Source organism: Calonectris borealis, chromosome 3 (assembly GCF_964195595.1).
Source record: "Calonectris borealis chromosome 3, bCalBor7.hap1.2, whole genome shotgun sequence".
Taxonomy (NCBI): domain Eukaryota; kingdom Metazoa; phylum Chordata; class Aves; order Procellariiformes; family Procellariidae; genus Calonectris; species Calonectris borealis.
In genome coordinates, this window is record NC_134314.1 from 39,960,989 (window position 1) to 39,985,023 (window position 24,035).

The 24,035-nt window shown below is 36.5% G+C and overlaps 1 protein-coding gene across 7 annotated transcripts in view; it reads right to left on the reverse strand.

The window, feature by feature from the left end:
* Positions 1–24,035, reverse strand: part of CEP162 (centrosomal protein 162) — a 46,627-nt gene that overhangs the window by 3,615 nt on the left and 18,977 nt on the right. For all 7 annotated transcript variants that reach the window (XM_075145408.1, XM_075145410.1, XM_075145407.1 and 4 more), the window contains 19 exons: positions 23,461–23,491; positions 22,968–23,090; positions 22,065–22,256; positions 21,811–21,892; positions 20,775–21,039; positions 19,321–19,588; positions 17,468–17,610; positions 16,444–16,671; positions 15,637–15,774; positions 14,593–14,705; positions 13,695–13,800; positions 12,029–12,155; positions 10,971–11,134; positions 9,449–9,553; positions 8,147–8,371; positions 6,302–6,972; positions 5,303–5,444; positions 4,062–4,160; positions 1,020–1,154 (listed from right to left, as the gene is read on the reverse strand). In XM_075145408.1, coding sequence (XP_075001509.1) covers positions 1,020–1,154; positions 4,062–4,160; positions 5,303–5,444; positions 6,302–6,972; positions 8,147–8,371; positions 9,449–9,553; positions 10,971–11,134; positions 12,029–12,155; positions 13,695–13,800; positions 14,593–14,705; positions 15,637–15,774; positions 16,444–16,671; positions 17,468–17,610; positions 19,321–19,588; positions 20,775–21,039; positions 21,811–21,892; positions 22,065–22,256; positions 22,968–23,090; positions 23,461–23,491 — 3,357 coding nt within the window. The remainder of the gene's footprint in view (positions 1–1,019; positions 1,155–4,061; positions 4,161–5,302; positions 5,445–6,301; positions 6,973–8,146; positions 8,372–9,448; positions 9,554–10,970; positions 11,135–12,028; positions 12,156–13,694; positions 13,801–14,592; positions 14,706–15,636; positions 15,775–16,443; positions 16,672–17,467; positions 17,611–19,320; positions 19,589–20,774; positions 21,040–21,810; positions 21,893–22,064; positions 22,257–22,967; positions 23,091–23,460; positions 23,492–24,035) is intronic.

Sequence of the window (24,035 nt, forward strand, 5' to 3'; positions counted from 1 at the left end):
AATTGTAATAGATTATTTAAGGAAAGCTCTACCACTTAAAGGCCATAATTATTGTATTTGTAGTTTGATAGTAAGGATAACCCGTTATTTCCAGTTTGTTATCATTTATTTGGGGGACTGTTCGGTGCCCCACTCCAGATGATTAAAGGTGCAGAACTAGGATAAACAAAACCCAAAGCTTAATACATAACAAAGCTACTAGCACCGGGAAAGATGAAATTGCTTAGTAGTAATTGTTGCGTATACTATTTGTGATGAAAATGCTGAGAAAAAGAATCTGTATTAACTAGAAAACTGTTTCCAGATGATAGAAGCTCCCCAGATAGATGAAAAATGAGGATGGAGGCCATGACATAAAATAAGATGAAAGAATTGTTTTACCCATTCAAGGGATGCAAATGTCAGATACAAGAAGCTGTACCACAAAGATCTAACTGTCAAAATTCAAAATTCTTAGTTTGTAGGGATAAAGGCTTTTTTGGTTTTGTTTCGCATATTAAAAACAGTATGTGGTAGACTGCTGCAAGATGTTTCTATACTTTTAATGCAGCTTTTTTGAATGGGACTTCTGGGACTAGAAAATAAAATTACAGTTCAGCTGAGGAATATATCATAGCTTAACAACCTCTGCATTACAAACTCTCGCCAATTTTTCAATAGCTAGTTTTCATTGTGTAATTGGAATATGAAATAACCGAATGATACAAGGGACTTCCAGAGGTCATGTGGTCCAACCCTCTGCAAAAGCAGGGCCTCATTAAATCAGGTTGCAAGGAAGTTACGCACCTGATATGCGAGTCATGCACAAGTAGTCTTAATTACTACCGCAAGGAAGCGCTGACTGGCACTGTGTCTACATTCACTTGCATCAGCAGGCACCAAAGACAAAACCATGGCTGTACGAAAAAGTACTTGCCCCCCTGCAGTGTGAGCTAAACGAGCCTGTGCAAATACTATAAAATTACAGTTAAACCGATAAATTGCTCTTGAGAAGTAAATGCAGATATACTCTGATGTACCTTTCGAATTTCTTGCTCTCTTTCTGCATGTCTTGTCTCTATATGCTTGATTTTCTTTTCCAGGCACAAGAAATGTTTCATTTCAGGACTCTGGCTCTCCTTAGCCTCTCTCAGTTCTTCCAACAGTTTTGTCACCTACAGTTTGGGAGAATTTGTGAAAATTGTTATCATTGTGGTAGTGTATGAAACAGATTCCTTTTGAAGTGTATTTCCGTTGTTTAATCATTCCAAAGCTGCAAGGAAAAAAGGAAGACATAAAAGAGAAATCTCCTTTGTTCAAAAGCTTAAACAGGGGCTCAGGGACTTAGATTAGGATCTTTCATTTTTAAGAAGTGGCCTGAGGATACGAAAATCTAGCCCTTTTTGATAAATCCAATCCTGTTCATATGTTATGAAGTGATTCTTCACAGTCATTTTTTAAACTTCTAAACATACTAAAAAATTAATATTATTAGTGTATTTCTAAGGAATACATTCAGAAAAGACACACTGCTAACAGACATGATTACAAACCCCCTTTGGTCTAATAATTGCCAGATCAAATCAACTCTACCAATGACTTACAACTGATTTTCTAATCCTCCAGAAATTCAGGTAAGTTTTCTTATAAAGCTCTACTGGTTTATTCTCATTCTTTCCCTATTTTAAGTAACTTGATATTTCTTCACTTAACATCCTAAGTCTTTTCTGGTCACTTTCTTAATGTGTATAAGTAAACTAAACTAAAAGCTTTGAAGTTTTTATCCTTTATTATAACCTTTAGCTCCCCTTACCCAATGTATCTGCAAACTGCTGACCCTCTCAAGCACTCAGCCATCCATGGCTCTCTGCTGCTGAATTCAAGTAGCTGGAAGCATTGTGATGTTGTCACTCTTACTCAGAAGTGACTCCAAGATGGCTTACTATTATTTCCATTTTTAATGTGGTTTTCTAAAACAACAAGGCCTACGTTACTACATTTTTGCCTGTCCATTACTCCAGCAGCTTTGAACCTGTGGACCAGTTTCAGCCACATTTGTCAGAGGAGCAGAAGTCTTCGTTTCATAAGGTTTGTGAAAATGAGTGTCTGCTGCTTGTCTGCTAAGTTGCCCCACCGAAGGGAAGGGCTGATGCGTGATCTGAAGTACATAATTAAATACAAGAAAAATTCATGCAGGAAAGATGTTATGAGGGGAAAAAAGGCCCAGGAGAAAATGGGCTCCATGTATTTTGCCAGCAACAGAACTATGTTAAATACAAAGCTGTCCTACGTGCAAGCTGTTAGGCGAGAGAAGTATGTAGTTAATGAAAAACATTCATGAACAGCATTTCTGAGATTAGTATTCAAATAATAATCTTCCAGTGAGCCTCAGAAAAAAAGTTTGCCTTTTCTGAGGTACCACCATTTTAGACAGAGGACTCTCAACCCTATTATAAATGGTAATGGTTTTCCCTATCATGAGTAATTACATTTGCAGGTTTGGGTGCCTTCTTTTTTCAGCTCAACTTATTTAACCATTTAATGCTTAAAATGTATTTTATAAGCAGCACAGCAATCATGCTAGAGGGCAAAAGCAAGGCTTTACTTTGACATTTCTCTCTGTATAGTCTTGCAATGATTTTTGTAACAAAGGCACTCCATTACATTTTCTTAAATGCCAGCACCTCGAACTCAGCCTGTAACATGTGGGTCAGATAGGATGATCATTCTCGTAACCATCACTGTCATTAATAATCTGTAAAGCAAACAGTCATAGAAGAACAAGTATGTTGAATAACATTTGTCTCATTGTACCCTCGCCCTGTTTTCCCAGGAGGAAGTATTATATATACACTGAGATCACTGGAGTGAAACAAGCTTTGTACGGAAAGGCGACATCGATCATTAGATTCATAATATGAACCCGAAGTCTCAGCCTTTATTCTGCAAATACAGAGCTTGTTTAATAGGAGATCTTTTTTCTCTCCCTACAAACCTTGTTTTTCTAGAAATACTTCACAACAGAGGGAGAATTTTGCATGGATAAGATAAATACTGAATGAGTTTAGTGAGATTAAGATTAATTATATTAAGTGTGTACTAAACACATACTGATACTTCTCTCATTCCTTCTAAATAAGGGCAGCAAACAAGATTAAATGTCTGGAGTTCTCAGTCCCTTAAAGAATAGGAGAATTCTTTTTAATAACTCTTGCAGGTTAATTACTGTATTAGCAAAATGAAGTTAAAATTAGCAATGTTCATACATCAAAGAGATGGTGAATTAAGCACAGGAACAATGCTAAGACAGGGCATATCCTCCTCCTGAACAGGAGGTGATTAAAAAAAAAAGATTGGCAGCACTTCAAGAATGACAAAAGCAGAGCCAATAGTTCAAAAAGCTTGAGCTAAAAGACAGACAGCAATTTTACACAATATTAATCCAAAAATGAAAACATGAACAAGTGTAATTTTTAGATTATATACTATTAATAGAAGTAGAAGATTAGGAAAAACCTAGATACCTCTCTCAAAACCCAGTGAATTTCAAAAGAACTATTACAACTAACCTCTTCTTAAAAGACCTCAAGTTTCATAGATATCAAAGGAGAAAACCAAGACTATAATTGTCTAAGTCAGTTTTACGGCAATGAAGAATGAAAAAAGGAAGGCTTTATCTGAACAAACAATTTGAAAACAATAGTAAAATACCCTCTTAATAAAGAAAAAGTCCTGTGGTCTATTTACTACCCATCACAACTCTCAAAGAAGAGGCTATGAATTTTTGGATTAACCTGCTGATCAATTTTCATATACAGATGTCAGACATTTCTAACTAATTAAAAATAATGATAATAAAAAAATAATTGGAGGAGGTCAACGTTCCACCTTCTGTGCTGTGGTGTTCTCTTGTTCACATTAGAAAAATATATTGCATTTTCAGGTGTAATTGATGTAGAAGCAACTAACAAAGATACTGTTTCTAAGACTTATTTTACTATATATTATTTGAGGCTTTACAAGGATGAAAGTGAAAACTCTTTTATTAGAATAAGGTACCCCCAATACAAATTTAAATATACCTCTTTTTGTAGGAGTTCCTCTCGCATCTGTGAAACTAAAAGGGCTTCCTGATGTCTCTGTTGTTCACTGATTTGTTCTTGGAGATGTTTTATTAATATCTACAAGAAGATTAAAAATAGTTTGTCATTAACATAAATACCCATGACAACATGTGAAAATCTATACAGGAAAAATATACCAAAAATATAATCAGTATTGTAGTACTGCAAGTGTAAGTGATGCATATATTAACAATACTACCTCCATGAGCATACCCTCAGCAAGTTCGCTAATCATATAAAAATGGGAGAAGTGGCTGATACACCAGAGAGTTGTGCTGCCATCCAGAGGGTCCTCGACAGGCTGGAGAAATGGGCTGATAGGAACCTCATGAACTTCAACAAAGGGAAGTAAAAAGTCCTGCTGCTGGGGGCGAACAACCCCAGGCACCAGTATCTGGTGGGGGGCCACCCAGCTGGAAAGCAGCTTTGCAGAAAAGGACCTGGGTGTCCTGGTGGACACCAAGTTGAACAAAAGGCTAACAGTATCCTGGGCTGCATTGGTATGAATATTGCCAGCTGGTCGAGGAAGGTGGTCCTTCCCCTCTACGCAGCTCTGGTGAGGCCACACCTGGAATCCTGTGTCCACTTCTGGGTTCCCCAATGCAAGAGACATGGAGCTACTGGAGAGAGTCTGCAAAGGGCCACTAAGATGATGAAGGGACTGGAGCATCTCTCATATGAGGAAAGGCTGAGAGAGCTGGGACTGTTTAGCCTGGAGGAGAGAAGGCTCAGGGGGATCTCACTGATGTGTACAAATATCTGAAGAGAGGGTGCAAAGACAACAGAGCCAGGCTCTTTCCAGTGGTATCCAGGGACAGGAGGAGCAGCACAAACTGAAATACAGGAGGTTCTGTCTGAACATAAGGAAAACTTCTTTACTGCCAAGGTGACAGAGCACTTGTTTGGATTTGCCCAGAGAGGCTGTGGAATCTCCCTCCTTGGAGATATTCAAAAGCCATCTCACCATGGTCCTGAGCAACTGGCTTTAAGTGAGCCTGCTTGAGCAGGGGGGTTGGACAAGATGACCTCCAGAGGTCCCTTCCAACCTCAGCCATTCTGTGATTCTGTGAATACAGTGGGCACAGCCCATTTTTGAAACAACAGATCCTACTTCAAAGAAAGATAAAGTTTATAGTAATCTAGAGACAAGTAACTTTAATAGGTATCTACGTGTAATGGATATATCTACTGCATTTTACCTCTTGTGTTGAAATTCTGCTGCTTAGTTCAGCTACTTTAGAAGTAGAATGCTCCCTTGCGTGCTGGCAAAGAATCTTCTCCACTTCCCTCTGATGGGAAGCTTTCAGAGATGCAATGTATTCTGCTGTGTCTTCCTGTACCCTGAACAGAGTGAGAGGAAAATAAGATGTAGTAAAGCAGCTACAGACAGTTCTTCAAAAATGCAGCAAAGTTTCTCACTTGAACTTATAAAATATCAAAAACATTAAAGGCAGCATGTCTTTGAAATTTCATAACAAAACCTCGCAAGAGATAGCACCACTATTACTTCTACTGCTCTGGAGGGATGACAGGGTGGGAAGCTTACAATGTTGGATATGTGCCTCATTTAACTAGAGGCAGCTAGAATACAGAAAACTCAGTCAATCATCCTTTTTGCCTCCTCTTAAAAAAAAAAAGGAGAGAAAATAGGTCCTTTTAAATCATAATTCAGCTGTCCTATTTCAGGTATCTATTTTAGAACAGAATGTGTTGCAATCTAAATAGGCCAATTTCCTCTACTTTGACTATGAAGGGATCTAAGGGAGACTAGGTGAAGTGTGAAGTTTCTACAGTTGGTCAAGTAAATCTCACTGAAAGCATATCCCGGTTTGAAGGAAAGTATGTGTACCAAATATTAATGCTATATAACACAAATATAAAGCTTCTAAAATGCAACGATTTATACTGAGATCTTTTTACTCAAAACCATGACGAATGTACCATTAATAAGAAGGATTAACACAGGTTTGCCTGTAGAAAGAATCATGACAGCGCACTGCTCTAAAAAAACCCCAAAACAACCAAAAAACCCCTCAAAAAACCCCAAACCAACAACAAACAGTAAAAATGAAATTTACAGAGAACACTGGCCAAGTATAAGCTAGCTTCACACATGGCTGATATGTTAATGTGTCACTTCAATCCTGTATTAGCCAACACTTCAACAAGGTTTTTAAAGGAACGTTTTGAGCATTTACCTTCGTATGTTATTTTCAGAATAAGCCAGTGTTGCTTGAGACTTCACCCTCTGCTGGTTCATTTCTAGAGACAATCTCTCTAGCTCCTCTTTCAGCTGTGCATTTTCTTGCAGAACTTCCGAGAGATTAGAATCAGAGAAGGTATGCGGTTGGTATATTTTGTCATCGTTGAAAATGCTTAGAAGGGGTTCACTGTTGCTGGAATTCCTTTTATCTGTTGCTGAGGTATTCTTTTTCAAGATCTCTGTAGAGTTTTCCTTATTATCGGTTTTATTTCTCAAATTATTATCAGACAACATCACCATCCTTTCTTTTTGAAGTTTCTCTACAGTTTTTGTAAGGTCTTGTATTTCTCTATTTTTGGTGACCAGTTCTTCATTTAGTTTTAACAGTCTGTCTTTTGTGTTACCTTGTTTCATGTGAGAGTCTGTGGACTCTAAGGCTTTATTATCCTTTTTACTTCTGAGTTTTAATTGGGAATTTTGACTTTTAAGGTTTTCAATTTCTGTCTGGAGGTTTTTAACAGTGATCTGATGGGTCTTCTTTAGATTCTGAAGCTCCTGTTCAAGTTCTGTAGAACTGGCTTTATCACCATTCAGTTTTGGTGATTCACTCATAAATTTGTAGGCAAGTAGTTGCTCAAGCTCTACAAGTCTTTGCTCATACTGTATCTAAGGGAGGGGAGTGGGAGGAGGGGAAGAAAAAGCAGTTTCCTCAAGTGTACTTTTATTATTAGCTCTTCTTATTATTCTTTAAAGTTACTGCATATCTGAAGCAAGATTTCCTGAGACAGGATATACATCAGTATTACTAACAACACTACTCAATCAGTTCAGAAATTAGTAAGTGAAAAAATTATGTGAAGCAAACTTAAGTCTGCTGTAAAACATTTACTACAAAGTAATCCTCTACTCACAACGAATACAGTAACTATAGGAAAGAAAATTAAATTGACAAGAAACTATTTCATTTTTATATAATTGTGTTCTGTTGAGATATTACCAACTTGGACAGGCAAAGTAAAATCTTATTTTAATATAGCAAGAAGTCTTTAATTTTTTTTTAAATCTGCCATTATGTATTTGCCATGGGTCAGTTTGCAAACATTATTGTCACATGCCTCAAAATTGTACTTCACATTTTTAAAAACATCTTAAATTTTAACAGGACAGATTTTTTTTTTTTTTTAATATAGAAGTATGAATTCAGAGAGACACAGAATCTTTCTCCTAATGAGCTGAGGAATACCTAACCCTTCTTAATAGCCTAATAGCCTGGAGAGCCTCTAAGAAAAGTATGAAGAGTTATTCACATGGAGAAAAAGAGGAACAACTAGCCAATGCTTTCCTCTCCTGCTCATGAAGTACCTGTGCAATTCACCTTTCAAATGAAGTAAAATGCCAGATTTCTGAGCTTCCTAGCATGCAAAAGTCTTTAAGATTAGCTATCATGTAATTTTTGCATAGAATGTTTAGTGTCCCCAGACATTCCCTGCAGAAATGCTCAGTCAGCAGACCTTTGAAACCACAGCCTTTGGTACAGTGAGGAATTAGGTAAGCAGCTACTCTAACCCACAGGATGAAATCCACTTATCTTAACTGTAAGAATTAAAGTATTATGCCCCAGGATCTTGTCCTCTCAGTTTCAGTATTGCTCTAACAATTTCAGTGCTCTTTTTATTTTATGTGCTGAAGCCACTGAAATTCTGGTTATAAATTCTTTGAATATTTTTCTCCTTGAATGTGGTCTTTGCCTTCAGTTTTCACCACCGCTTTGTGTTAGACCCCAGTAACCTCGTGACTGTTACTTGCAGAGTAGACTACTCAACAAGCCTCCAACTTTTACCTTTATTTTTTGAAATTGTTGTTCCATGGTACGGAGACTTTTTTTAGCTTCGTCATCTTTACCCTCAAGTTCCGTTTCTAACTTTTTTATTCTTCTCTCCAAAAAATCGACTGTGTGTGTTTTAGCTGAAAGATCATTAGTTTTATCAGCAGCAGCAGCAGCATAAATCAAAGCAGGCAAAGAATTTGGATACCTTCTTTTTAGAATTCCTTCCATTTCTCTGATCTAACAAAAAGAAAATTAAGTCAGAAGTCAAAAAGAATAAAGTTCTGATGAAAAGTGAACTGAAATAAGTGACAGAACGTTAACATATGTCATCCACTTAAGCTGGGTGAAGAATGAAAACTAGAGATGCATATATTGAGAATTTTTTACATTGTTTACATTTATGTTAGTTTACAGAAAAGCAAGACATCATCTCTTACTGGTTGACTCATACATCATCTTCTGCTCTGGTCTTCAAATTGTCGTTTTATTTACTTTCTTAGCACTTAAGTTGAATATAGCTCTGAATGCTGTTAAAATACTTGCTTTTTTCCTGGACTTCCTTTCACACTTCCACATTCCATTCTACTTTTCCAACTGTTGCAGAGATATTTCATAACAATATTGAAATTATTCTCCCAATAACAAATTAAATGCTTTTTTATTTTGGAGTCTGCAATAAAATAAAACTAACACCTTGCATGCAAGACTAATAACAAGCCCCTCTTTTATCTATGGCTAAGATATCCTTCGCATTAGAATACTGTGGAGGCTCCTTCTCATTTGTCCCACATCCCTATTAAATGCAGCTGCCATCTGCTAAAATTCAGAAAGACACAGTTCCTCATGACTTTTCCTCAATAGAAACACGGATTTTTAAGGTCTCTACTCCCTCAGTTTTCATGAATCTTGTAGGAATTCAATAAAATTTAAACCCCAACTCTTGAATCAACTTGGTTGAAATTGGTCATAATGTTAATGGGTTACTGAATACAGACAGAAGGAGTCTTAGAAGATAAACAGCAAGCTTATGTGTGCTTTTGCCCTCTTGCCCCTTTCCAAGAAACTCTAGACAGTATCTTAACGTTAAAGGATTTTAAAAGGGGTATCAGTAAATAGCTTATTAGAATACAGTAGCAGAAAAGCCTTTTGTAAGTAAATAATTGCAGCTTTTTGCGCTAAGAGTGTTCCATAGCACAAGTTACATTATCATAGGGCTTCATTCAATGCTTCATCCTTATGAAAGGGCTGGTAGGTGTTGTAAGAGACCTTATGTGAAATAAAGGTTAAACGAAACACAGTTCTATTATTGCATACTTGTCGCTCAAGATCCTGAATTCTTTTAGCATCTGCTGCTCTGTCTCGCAAACGTTTCTTCTGTTGCACACACTGATCTCCAGCTTCAGCTCTGAGCTTCTCAACCTATCCAATTTATGAGAAAATAAACTGAAATACATATTCAGAGATATTGTTCTGTAGTACAAAAGTAAGCGCACACAATATAATGGAATTATTTTGCAACTTAAGAACTCGTAATAGTAATTTCTGTACTAACTGATTCTTCAGGTTCTTAAACTAAGTTACAGCTTCTTCAAGCCACTTGAGATCAAAAGAAGCTGAAACTAGCTACAGAAATCTAGAAGAGAACTTCAACTCTGGGACATTCTTGTCTTCCGACCAGTAACTCTGCTTCTTTCTACCATGCTTCCAGTATGCAGGCTTGGTTAATAAGGTATAACATAAAGTACTACAGTACATTACATGAATTCAGGGTGAGTTAAAGAAATAGTTTTTGATTTGCAAGGCTATGCTCCATGATGAGATATAGAAACAGCCAAAAAGCAATGTTATGTTGTGCCTAAATAAATGCTGACTCCCAGGATCAGGGAGTCACTATGATCACTGTACAGGGATATTACACCTTGTATAGTTGGAAGTATTCCTATCTTGATTTTTCTCTCACATTGGCAAGGTTAGCATAAGTAATGCTTTTATGCCAGCATAGTTTGACTAATTTGATTGTTTCTATGAAGTCAAAGCTCTTCATTGTTTTTAAACACCAGTCCATCCTGGAGAAAATGCAAATTAAAGTATTTTCTTTCACAGCAATGATATGTTGATCAAAGTTTGATATGGTGGTGTTTAAGGGCTTTCCTTCCCTGGCTGCTCCTTCAGAGGTACCTCCTGTCATCTGTGATCTCTTTAATAAAACAGCATGAAAAAATTCTAAGATAATTTTATCACTGGTACAATTCTTTATTTCTATGAATCTTAAGTCAAATCTACTGACACACAGGCAATGCAAATCTCAGAACTATTCAAGATTCATGTATTAGTTTTGCTTGCTTTATATTTCGAGTGTTTTGGCTTTTTTGTCTCTACTATGGCAACCAGAGAATTTTTCTAAGGAAAAAAAGAATTTAGAACTGTTACTTAGGAGAAAAAATAAGTGTTGCCTATGCTACAGTGGAGTAAAAAGGAGGAAAAGAGAATGACAAGAGGGATGTTCCAAGTTTTTAACCTAACAATGTACTTCTCTTTCTTAGTCAAGCAATTTGCAGGTTTTAAGGAAACACATTACTTTTGTTTCCAAAAGCATCATCAAGGTGTCCAATACAAGCAAAACCAGGTTTGAAGCATTATGCACTTGCAGTTCTCACTGCAGTAATATCTATATTGCATATAAAGACTCCACATTTGATTTAAAACTTATAAAGAGTTTACATGTTTTTTCTTGAAAAAAAAATGGGATTATTATGGACAGAATTACATTATACTCATCACTAGAAAATAAATAATTTAAAGTTTCAACGTCTTAGATAAAACTAAATATTATCACCTCCAGTTTTAGTTTCTCAATTTCTTCTCTTGCATCTTTAAGACGGGCTGCATCTTTATCCAGAAGATCTTGATTTTCTGCATACCACTGAAGTCGTCTTTTTAAATGAGTGATTTCCTGTTTGTATGATTCTTCCATAACTTTAAATTCATAAGACTTCTCACCTACAAGAACAAAACATCCTTAGTATTGTTTTATTAGTAATTATGTATTGAAGAAGTAATTAGTCAACACTATCCTTCTCAGCACATTTCATATACTTACGAATCCTTTACTGCAGTAAAGTTTTAAAACCAGACCCTAATTAGGATTTTAAATGCAACGGTATTTGAAAAAAACCTTTTTTTCTCATACATAGTAATACTCAATGGTTCACAGTTAACCGTGGAAGGTATTTAAAACAGAATCCCAGAGGGATCTATTCTTGATCACGTTCTAGTAAACAAATTTTCAGTAATATGCATGACATTATAGAATATATGCTTAGATATGTATTGACCGTACTCCTCCCATTTAGGGATCAAGCATTTTGAGAAGAGACATGGAGGCAAATATTACAGCTCTTAGCACTTGTGATGCCTGATACTGGAAGTGAAAGAGTCCAACTTCTGGCCCCCTCTCATTAAGAAAGCTAAAGTCTCTAAGGAGAGTTCTGATAAGAATGTTGAAAAGTCACAAGCATAAGTTATAGGTAAAAAATGGGCACGATTTAAATAGGAGACTAATTTGCAACATAGTAAATCTTTTCTTATGAACAGAGTTGTCATATAAATGGAATCGTCTGTTTTCCATGCCCAGTGGGAGATGGCCAAGAAATCAAACTTAATAGGCAACAGCAAAGAGTTTGGCTGGATACAAGAAAAGGCTTTCTAATAGAGTGCCAAAAGTACCGTAGCATGTCCTTCACTGTATGCTTTTATTAGAAGTTTAGACAATATTTGGAAATGGTCTAGATGCATTCGACTAAGTAATATTTTAATAAGAAACAAGTTTTAGTTACATATTTGTTTAGTGAAGCGCAGTAGGCAAAATTACTCAACAAAATGAAGGTGCTTTACCTGATGTGGATGCAATCTGGACTTTTGCTAAATCTCTCTCCTTCTTTGCTTGTCCCAAGTCTACCTCAAGAGCTTGCTTATCTTGTTTGAGACGTCTTATCTCTTCTTGTAATTTAGTTTCTTCCTTCTGAGTTTTAGAGAAAATGGCAAGACAAGAAAAACTAAACACACATTGTCATACAAAAAACCTGAATATGCTTTTTCACCATAAGATGATTAAATCACAACAGTTGCACCAGACCAGACCACAGCAGCAATGAGGTTTTCTAGTTTTTGTATTATTCTCAGGCCTTGCTGCAGCAGAGCATGGGAAAACTTAAGCTAAACATAAAAAACCCATTTTTTTTTTAGTAAGTCTTACATAATTGTCTTAGAAGTAGAAAACATCTGCCTTTTGAGAGGGTCAGTAAAGAAATGGCTTTGCTTATTTCTAAGATTTAAGACGGAGGCTTAAATGGACAGATGTATTCTCCAACAGTTCATCTTACTACATTTCTCACCATTTTCTGCATGCGCTCTCCGTTCTGTTTGTTTATGTGTGATCACTAGCAAACTTCCAAGACTAAGTAGGACGAAAGGTCTCAGTGCCAGCCTCTGGAGATCGAGGCCCTTGGTCCTACAGATCCATAGGTACAGGGAGCAGCAACTGGGGGTGCTGAGATTTTGGGGCAAGCCGGTAAACAGACCAAGTGTCTAGGGCCAGCAAGGGCCAGCACATACATGTATGTGTGTTACTGCTAGCGAACTCCTATCCTGATCTGCTGAACAGGATCAGGCCATATGTGCTCCTTGTGTTTCCAAATTTTGTTCGTATTTCTGTGGTGCGAGCAAAGGCACTGCCCTCTGTGTTACCTGTATGCCTCTGTGTTACCTGTTCAGTCTCATTACAGGCTGGACCTAAGGACAGGGAAGTGTAGCAGCAGCACCTATGAGGTTGGAACTAGGGGAGCCCCTGGAGTCTTAAGAGCTCAAAGTCAGCTCTATCAGACCACGAACACCTCTGCTGGTCCTTAAGCTCACTGGATCTAGATCCTCTTATCACCTACCTAACCAGTTATTGTTTGGTTTTGTTTTGGGTTTGTTTGTTAAAAAAAAACCAAAAACAGAAGCAGCAGCTTTTAATTTCTGGTCTAACTATCAGAGGAAGTATGTACCAGAACAGTCTCCACTTGCAGTAAGCAAAGCAACAGAAGTTCCTGAAAACCTTTAATTTTAACATGACGCTTACTAAATATCCTCCCTCAAAACCACAAGCATCTGTAGGACTACAAAAAAAAGTTATGTGAGTGAATAACAAAAGATTCTTTTCACTCTGATGTTCTTTTCTAGAACTTACTTGGTATAGAGCAGGGATAAACATTCTTCTGGATTTGTCTTATGCGGGAAAGCTACAGAGGTATGACTGCTTTCTGCAAGCTCTCAGAAGATATTTCAGAATTCCCAGTAAACTTGGCAACACTGCACTTCCTTCAGTGAATCTATGTCTTAGGGGATTACTTCTGAAAGTTCATTTGATGAGACATTGATGATATACAAGTGTGGCAAATAATTAACGCTGTAAAAGACTAGCATGCTCCACTACTTAATTTACATTATTAGTCTACAATATGGATGGTTAAGGATTTTTTGTAAGAACACATGAAAAACAGGTTTGGTATATACCTACCTGTGCTGCTCGAAGCTCTGAAATCAATTCTGTGAAACTCTGATTTCTGGCTGGTTCAGAATCCTGCATGATTCGTGACTGGGTATTAGTCTTCTCTATCTTTTCTCTAAACGGCAACAGCAAAAACAGTTATGCAATGTGGTGACTTGGCATACTAACAGTGGCGTACTGAAAAACAAACAATCCCCCCGACCCCAAATGGTACCACAAAGGCAATCTGTGCAGGCTCAAAACAAAGAGACAAGCAACTATGCAGTATCTCTTTATACCAAAAAAAATTCACCTGTAAGGTGAAATCTTCTCACCTCGCACAAACTTGTTTGTTGGGACTACACAAGGGAAGGAAACAAAACCTACTCTGCATCAGTGGAACTCATCTATGGGCCTCTCCCAAGCAAAGATTTGTAAATTAGGAGTATAGCAATGGCTAGGTTTTTTCCTCATTACTAGTAGAGGATGCAACTCTGACAGGACCTACAGTGCAGTTGAATCTAATGGTTCCTTCACTACCAGGATCTCTTGTGGCCCCGATCTACTGTGTATCTTACAACAGTATCAAAACATTTTGACACGTGAGCAGAGCCGTAATACCAGACCAAGTGTAGCATACGTATTACACATTCTGATATGAATAAGAGTATCTGAATTTTAGCATTGAATTATTCCCCAAATGGAAGACCCTACGCTTCCCACAGGTCTGAAACATCAGCAAGAAGACTAAGAATTAAGTGCCCATAATCAACATAAATCAATTTTCAAAAGAAAAAACAAAACCACAAACCCAAGAAACACTGGAAAACATGTACCTGACAGACTCTGCAGTGATTCTTCATAAATAAAATAATAAACACAGCTGAAAACTCCAGAGATTTTAGGTCAGATGTTTAAATAAGCCTACCTTAGGGCTATTAATTCAGACATTAAACACTGATTCTCCTTAAACATTCGTTCCTCATTTTTTTTGTTTTGGATTTGTAGCTCTTTCATTTGTTTGTATAACCTCTCATTTTCCTAAGATGAGACAGACAAAGTTAAAGAACGTTCATAAATTACTGTTTTATCCCGTTCAAAAACAATTCTCTATGACTTGCATAGTTTGCCTACTGAAACAGTGGAAGAAAACACTAAATGTTTTATTACTAAGTTTCTAAAATGCATATCTACTTTAATTATCTTTGTGCTAAAGTAGTATACAGTGATCTCTATAATCTTGTCCAAGTGTCTGCTCACTCTGGAGAACCTAGGCCAGTTCCGCTGCAAAGCTGTTCCAACTATATTTTAAAAGCATGGATGGGTGCTGATAGATCAGAGCTCAGCCTGCCCATGCTCCAATCCTGTCGACACAAACCATCACCAATTCAGGATGCTCGCTGCTATACTGGCAAGACATTGTGCCTATACCAAGAAATGCTGCTGAGCACCAGCTGGAAGCTGGTTAAACTAACCTATTTGATTTTACAGCTGCAAGTATTCAAAAGGATTATCTATTTCTACGCTTGACTAAGTAATAAAAATCAGGCACACTAATAAGGTTTCTTTGAAATTAGCTGCTCAGATCCTGTGAAAAACATCTTAAAAACAGAACCCTCCAGATTTCTAATTTCTAATTTCTAATATTGCTTAAAAATACTAGTTTTCTACTACATTTGAGGCAAAAAGTTTGTGGTTCTTTATGGGCCATAAAGTATTTTATCAGTTCTCAACTGAGAAGTCAGCATATTTTTACAATTTAGAACAGATACATGGAATCGTGGAAAAACTTAGCCCAAACTAGACATGTGTGAAATACTTTTTAAACGTGCAATACATTTGCCCTTCACACCTAAATTTCATCCACTTTTTAGACAGCAAGATAACTGTTTTCAACAGAAAAGTAGTAACCATTAAACAATTTTGTTTCTGAAACTGGCTAGAACACAGCTCAATATGCTGTGTGGTATACCTGTTGATAACCTTGAATAATGACCTCTTGATCTTCAATTTCTTTTTGTATTTGTGCCAGTTTTTCTTCAGTGACAGGAATTGTTGCCATATGATGGGTCCATCTCTTTTCTTCACTCAGCTCTTCCATACTTCTTAACTTTCAGAAAGAAAGACACACAATTAATAAGAAAGTTTCCTTAGCAATATGGAATTCTCTACAAGACTACACTTTTATAATATAAATAGGTCAATCTTTTCATTAAGATACGAAAGCAGACCAGTGAGCCAATCTTATTATTGAAGTTTTACAGAAGCACTACAAAACAGGAACAAAGTATAAAAAGTTTGGGAAAACTTAACAAAGTTTTACCCTCCCTCTTCTGTTCTTGTGTATCTAGGCAGGAGGGTATAGTGGAATAACCTTGGGAATATGCCATACAAAACACAACACTGAAAAATGCATCAAAAAAATAAACAATATCTCAACATATAGTGCTTATCTGTAACAAGTGGTATCAGTTAATCTTTTATTCATATTTTTTTTTTTACATAGCTGAGTTAAATCTTTGCAAAAAAACCTGCTGCAGAACTCTCAAAATAGCAAACTAAAGGAACTCAGGATAATATAGTTTATCTCTGTAGGAAAAAAAAAAAGATCATGTCTTATGGGCAATAAATGTAACAGTAGGTATACATTTCCAAACTAGCAGTGTGTGTGTAAATCTGGATTTTCTGCTCATTAATAACTCATGTAAAATAACATTAATTTAATTTTCAGAAGATGTTTCTCCTGTTCTATAGTAATGGGATATAAGATGATCAGTACCTTACTCTGAAGAACATAGTTTTCCTGACCCAACCGAGAAAGCTCTTTTTCATGCTGTGTTTTCAATTCTACTGTCTTTGACTCTATTTCTTTCTCTTTTTGTGAAACTGTGCTGGTTAGCTGTTTAATCAAGTCACGAGCTGTGTTCAGGTCCTCCTCTGCAACTTGTACTCGTTTTAGCAAATATAGTTCTCTATCACAACTTTTGATAGGAGAAAATGATAAATCCTAGTGAAGAGAAAAATTCAGGGAAACATTACACTGAGCTGATTGTTTACCGAAAATTCCACTCATTGATTTTATTTAACTGGCTTGTCTGGCTCTCAGCAACCACATAAGGCACTTGAAAAGGAAAAAAAAAACAACTTTCTAGTAGCAAAACATCCTGCATTTACTTTAATGAGCTGCTTTCTCATTTCTGAAATATGTATGAGGAAAACAAGCCAAAAAACCAACAAGAAATAAACACCTCTCATATGAGAGCCACTACACAGCTACCATTATTCTATTATGCATCTTACTTTTGGAAAAGCAGTAATGATTTAGGTATTCAGTGAACTTTTTTATACAGTTTATAAGGAAGAAGGATAATCCATCACGGTGCTGCAAATTCTCATCTTGGAGAAGTCAGAAGATACTATTAAATATTCAATACAATGCAAATAGAAAAAAAAACCAAACAGTAGTATTATTTAACATTCATAACAGGATACTTTTAAGTAAAAGTTTTATTTAAAATTTTCCCCTTTTCTACCACAAAATAGTAATTTTTAGAAATTAATAAGCATTCCAACTTTAAGTACATAGAACCACCCAAGCAATAGAATTATCCAAGCAACTGAAAAACAGTATGATTATACTTGCATATTTTAAAAGCAAAAACTAGTATTTGACTAAAGGGACATCTTTATTCAATATTTCAGCACTTGCCAATCTTGTGATAATTATTAAAAGTCTTGACAAAATAGGCTTGCAAACCAAGTTGTACATACTATAATTAGGAGCATCACTGATTATTACTCACATGCTGATACTGCCTGCAATAATCCACAGCCTGATGTCCAAGATTATTGACAACTAATTGGCCAGACATAACTCTGTTAATACTTCCCTTCGAAGCTGGTTCATCTGTTGCAGATCTTATTATCCTAGTAGCAAATAAGGCTTCTTCATTTAGGCAGAAAGTAAAACAGAACAAAATTAAATTCAGAATTTCATGTCCTTTCAAAAAAATCTATTTATGTGATCCACCCCTTAGGCATATATATTAAGTATTCTACAACCTGAATTTTGAATTAAATATAGAAACTTGAGAGCAATGAGACATCATGGAAAATGTTGTAGTTTTAAGTAAGAAACTGATGACAAGATAAAACAAAACCCAAGGGAACAACTGAAACAAGTAGCTGGATAATAAATCCTTCATGAAACAAGGTTAACCTCAGTTCTCTGCTCGAGAATTTGCCAGTTGTCTAAGTATATAGAAATACAACATATTTCAAGTTATGGTGAAGATAAGACACAGCAATTTTCAAAATAGACTTTGGAGTGCAGACAGCATACAAAGACATGCAACATTTGTTTGTTGCATCAAATAGCAACTTGACTGGAAATTAAAAATCAGGGAAGTTCCCCCTACAGAGTAACTAACATACATGGAACTATTCACATCTTAGTCTTCTGAAATACAGATGGTAACTACAACTGTCGTTTCATTTCTGCCTATAGCAATTTAAGCTAAGAGCTCCTGCTTAGGAATGTTATACCTGAAAACAAACAGGCAACGATCATTTTCCAAATTTAATACTTTTTACATTTCTCACACTATCCTCTCACAAAGGTGCTCCCTTAGCAGTGATGATTAAGGGGTTGTTGGATTCAACGCCATTATCTTCCTCGCTTTAGAGGTCCCTGCAGAACGCATCCTGGTGATATTAACTTCTGAAGTCACCTGAAATTGCTATGGAGAATGGCTATAGCTAGAGAGGGAAGAACATGTTTGAATAAGGCTAGTGGCCTCATTTTCTCAGGATACGTCATTCACTTCACCAGCTCCATCTGGCTGTACACCCTCCTCTTCTCCAGAGAGCACCAGAGCAATGCACTGAGGAACTCAGGTCCCTTAGTTTGACAGCTGCCACTGAAGCATCTCCCTAAGATGGGCAACATAATCCTAAACTGCTTTTCCCAACACTACTTGCAGGGTTTTTAAAAGCATTACACGCCGGAAGTGTGCTAAAACCTGGGCATCTGTAGAGTTATTTTCCCATGCCTCAGAGATAGCAAACATCATCTGCAAAGATGCTAAGCTGAATTATCTCATGAAACTTTCAGGCTTCACCCAAAAATAAAAAAGTTCAGTCCTTTACTTGCAACTCAGCTTTCACAGGACTACATTGGTATTCTCCTTTCCTTAGTGTTACAAGAGACAAGAACAGAAAATAGAACTGTCTTTTTAGTGCTTTCTTTGTACTCTAGGAAAACAAAGATAAAAAGAAGAAGTTGAGAGTAGAAATTTGGCATCACACACAGAAGTTAGTGGGTCAGCAAATCTTTGCATTTACTGTAATAAAAAGTGTAACTTGTAGATTACTAGCTTTTTGTATTGTTTTGGTCCTACTGGTGAACAATAGGTAAGTCTCAAACATAGTGGTGGTATATGTGAGTGGAAACAAGTGAAACGACTACCGTGCAAAGCTCTATTTAAAAGTCTCTCTTCCAGCAACTTCATACTGATACAGAAAAAATTCAGTACTTAATTGCGTTTGGGTTTAGATTTCTTCTACAACATTCTGAATTTTTTTTTTTTAAAAATGTGAAGCATGAACAGCAAAGCTCTCTGTCTGTTAAAACTCAGACTTCTTATGATAGAATTACCTTTAGATCTTGCTCTATCTGCAGGACTTTTGGCTTTCACACTCGTCTTTTTGAAAGTTTCTTTTGGTGTTTTCTTTTCATTAACTGGAAAAGACTGTTTTGAGAGTGCAGTGGGTTTCCCATACCCAGAACTTCTAACCACCCCATGAGGACCGTATGAAGATTTCTTTTTATGTAAAGGTGCTGGACTTCTGATATTCTTGTATAACATTGGTTTAGTTGTCATTGATTCTGATCTTTCATTCTTCAAGGAACAAGACTGAAGAGCCTGTGATAGAGCACATTTGTTTAAAACAAGTTTTAGGCTCTAGCGTAACCTGAAGGTAGCTTTCACTACTAAAAGAACATAGAACCAATTATCGGAATTACATAGCTGTAAGACATGGGGCAGCAGGAAACATTATTTTTAACCAAATTAATAGTTTGTAATTTTGCAGAATTTTACTATTTCAGAAGTATACATAGTGCAAGTGTTTTGTACTGGCTCCATTTAATTGTTCTGGCAAGTTGTATTACATTACAGGATCTTTAGATTATCAAAGCACGTAGCTCATGACTAAAGGCTAATCACAGTGAACACAGAAACTCAGTGATGAAGAGAGGAACAGAGGCAGACAGAGGAACCCTACTAAACTTGATCATCAAAGACAGAGCGCACAATTCCTAAGACCAGCAAGTGAGAAAGCTTAGCCTGTTGGTCCTGGTGGGAAACCCACCAGGATGAATCAGCCAAACAACCTCTCTCCCTGCACTGCCTTGCAGACAGAAGAGGTGATTGCCTAAAGGAGTGTGGGGCTAATTTAGGGGGTACAAGGAGAAGAGAATTTAGGGATGCGGGGAGAAGATTTGGGATTGTGTAAATCTTGTTACAGAACGTTTGAGGGGATTATGAGAATGTGCAAAACACAGGATGTTTAGGGAAAGGACAAAAACTAGGTAAAGGGAGAGATTAACGTGGATCAAGTAGGAGCAAGTGTGGGAAATAGAGGGAAAATAAGATTAAAGAAGCTGGTGACATGTCCAGTTGCTGGTCAGTACACTTGTCTGACTAAGCCCTGCATTGATCATTGCAGTCTCTCCTATATTCTTATTGGACTGTATTTCTAACTGTCCTCTCTGTAGGTGTGCTCTCTATTCTGAGCCTGTAGGTGTGTTTATACATGTCCCTGCAATGTGAACACATGCTCACACTCGCTACTAGCTTGAACTGGGGGACATGGAACTGCAGCAGCCTTGCACATATTGCGCTGGGACAGGAAGAATTCCGCTGGACCCAAAGTCCACTAGATTGGGCTACCTCTAACAACAGCAACGGTAACATGAGAGTTTCAAGAAAAACAGCAACAGTCTCTCAATTTCTAAACATCAGAGCATAATCAAATGACAGGCAGTCTAAAAATATATACATTTTAAATTTATTTCCATATAATAAAAATCTGGTTGATATTACTTACTTGTTTAGTTTTGCTGTCTTGTGAAAGCAGAGAGTCTTGTACTATTTTTTCTCTTAGTACATCAGGCTGTACTTCACTCGTCTGAATTTCTTTCTCAGTCACCCTCTGAAAGCTATCGTCATTCACAGCTGTCTGCAGAAAAATGCTCTCTTCTCCGTTAAATTTTTCAAGTAAGTTTGTCTCCCAAACTGTATTATTCTGGTGCTCTTTAAAGGGCGAGTGGCTGACAAGGTCATTTGCTGTGCTGCCCACCAGTTTCACGGGACTACAAGACAAAGGAATAAAGTCATATACAATAAGACTTTTGCCCTTTGCTTTTCTATTACTCTGGAAAAAGTGGGCCATTTTTACTTTAGGTATCAGCTGTAAAGACTGCTTGAATTTGAAAGAGCCAGTAGGCTCCTTTTAAGAACAACCTTGCAGATTTAATTATACAGATTCACTCTCATGGTGTGGAACAAGAGCTATTTCCCGGCTGTGGCTGTTTTTGTGGAGGTATCAAACTCGGCTAAAGATAAACACCTGCAAGCGTGCAATTAATGCTAATAAAACAATGAATGGTAATTTCTGCTGGGTGCAGCTACGTGATAAGCTTCCAAAACCTATTTGCTAAGCATAACCTATTTCTGACAGTTCCAGGGCCTGTGCTTTCTGCTCTAGACACAACAGTTGGAGCAAACCAGAAGATTAGTGAGAATCATGAGAGTAAGCAGAATAAGAGGATTTGATCTTAGATTATGAAGCAGAGATCCTAGCTGTGGTAGCTGTGAGAGTGAGGGACACTCCTCCAAATGATTTGGCAAACATTGCTGCTTATCACTCAAGCAAAGTTTGGGAATCCCTGGTCTAAACCAATTAATCCTGTATATTCATTTTACAATTCACTGCAAATGCCATAATGCCAGCGCAAGACATAATGAAATGTCAGTATTTAATTAGGGAAAAAGACAGATGAGTTATTTAGTAAGCTGTTTTTCACAAATAGTTAATGGACTTAAGTTATTACAATTCTTAAAATGCATTCTGAAATAAATACCTTTCAGGCTCCACATCAAAACTTCTGATATTACATGAATGTCCTTTAATTGGTTTCATCAATTCTTCCACAGTAGGTAAATCTAATTAGCGCAAAATAAAATAAAAAAAAAAAAAAAATAAACCACACTTAGAAAAAATACTAGTAAAAAGGACAACATTTTAAAAATGTTTCATAAATGGAGTATTGAAGATATTACTAGTTCACTCATTTTACATGCTTCTACAATACATGCCTGCCTTTGAGGTATTTACCTGATTCAACAGTTGACATGTTTTTTGAATAGATGTCATTATTTTGTGAAACACCTTGCAGTAAGCATTCCGAGACTGCCATTGCAGAATTGTGCAGGTTTTGCTCATCAGTGTCTCCCAAAGACTGATCAATATGATGGTATGCTTGGTGTAATGCTTCAATGTCACTGGTGGTTTGTCCATAGGAAGTGCCTGTGAAAAATGCAGGCTCATAAGAGACACTACAGGATTTTCTGTTTCAGGAAACATCCCACTGGAGCCTGTATCAGTTACTTGCTTGGTCTATTATGTGGTGAGAACAGTGATTTCAATTATGAAAAACATATTTTAAAATCTCATTTTTACTATAAAAATGAACAGTTGCCAAGTTAATTAGTACATACTAAACATTCTCATCTACAGTTTGCATGCCTCTCCACCCACCCTCCCCCGCCTCAATATTTTATCAGTACTAAAACTAACAGTGTATGTGATATAACTATTTTAGCAGATGCCACCAGAGCCGCACTGTGGATATAAGTGGCATATACTGTTTACAAAGTTTGATAAGAGAATGTATTTTATAACTGTGTTCAATGCTGTCAAAGAAGAATTTTAGCTATGATGAATAACCAAAGGAGATGGTATTTAAAAATCAAACTGCAATGTCAAAAGCAACTTTACAATAACCAAGTGTAAAAAGCTGTCTTTTTAGCAGAAATATGACTTTTTCCTGAAATATTTCCTGCTCCTTTCAAGATCTGTTACTAAAAGCCAAGGGATTCATGTTCACTGATAACCTAAGAACAAATGAAGACATCAGAGCCACCTATTCTACTAAAGTAAGATTTTGGAGTTTGGGTTTTGTTGTGTGTTTTTGGTTTTTTTTGTGGTTTTTTTTTTTTTTTTTAAAGCAACCCTTACCTGCTTCATTCATTTCAATTCCACTGACTTCTTCAGGCAAATAATGTTCACCTAGAGCTGCATCTGATGTTTCAACAGCCTTTTGAAGTTCTGTAGTTGAATCTTGTGAATCAAGTAACACAACTAAAACCAAGAAGATAAATGTTAAAGAAAACACAATTCTCTTATTTATACTCTGTCTACATTGGAATTAGAATATACCAAAGCTTAAATGCTATATGGATTATTGTAATGCCATTAATGGTAAACTGATTAACTCTGATTGCAAGCATCAAAATCTGAGTACTGACTAGATGTAGTAAAATAAAAAATTACATGGATGATCACTTTGAAGTGCTAACATGTAGATTAATTTTTAACCATTTCAGTCCAACAGACTTTCAGTAGAACACAATAAAATCAGGTGAAAAATATCAAAATAGTAAAAATCAAGTAAGAAAGTTTCAAAAAGTTACATTTAGTATTCTCCTACTGATCAAAGTTTATATTTTACCTTGAGCCAGCATGCCAGTCTTTGCTTCTTCCTAACAAAAATAAATAAAAAAATTACTTTTTGAATTTCAGGGGAAAAAAAAAATCTGGACGGACTTTAAAAGTTGGTCCAAAAACCTAAGAACAGTTCTTAGAACTTAGAACTAAGCAGTTCTTTGTTCTCCAAGAATATTAACTTCTCTAAAACTCTCCTTAGGATGCCAAAAGGTCCTCAACATCCTGTATTCTATAAACCCTCTCACAAGTGACCGGGAACTAAATGCTACTCTGCATAAATGGAATAATATTTTTGCACCTTCCTGGTTCTCTTATATTGTAATTTGAGAAAAGAAAATAATGTAGCGGTAAGTACATTACTCTTCCATTCTATTTGTTCTTTTCAAATATTTATTAGAAATACTACTTTAATAAACTTAATTAAAAAGAATTAAAAAATCCCATTTATCTATTATAGATGAACACGTGGTGCTCTATAGACTCTTTTCGTTAAAAAAAACAAATCAGAACGTGCGCTCCAGGAATGCACCTGATGTGCTCCAGCCACATCAAAATACGTGACTAAGCCAGTCGACAGTA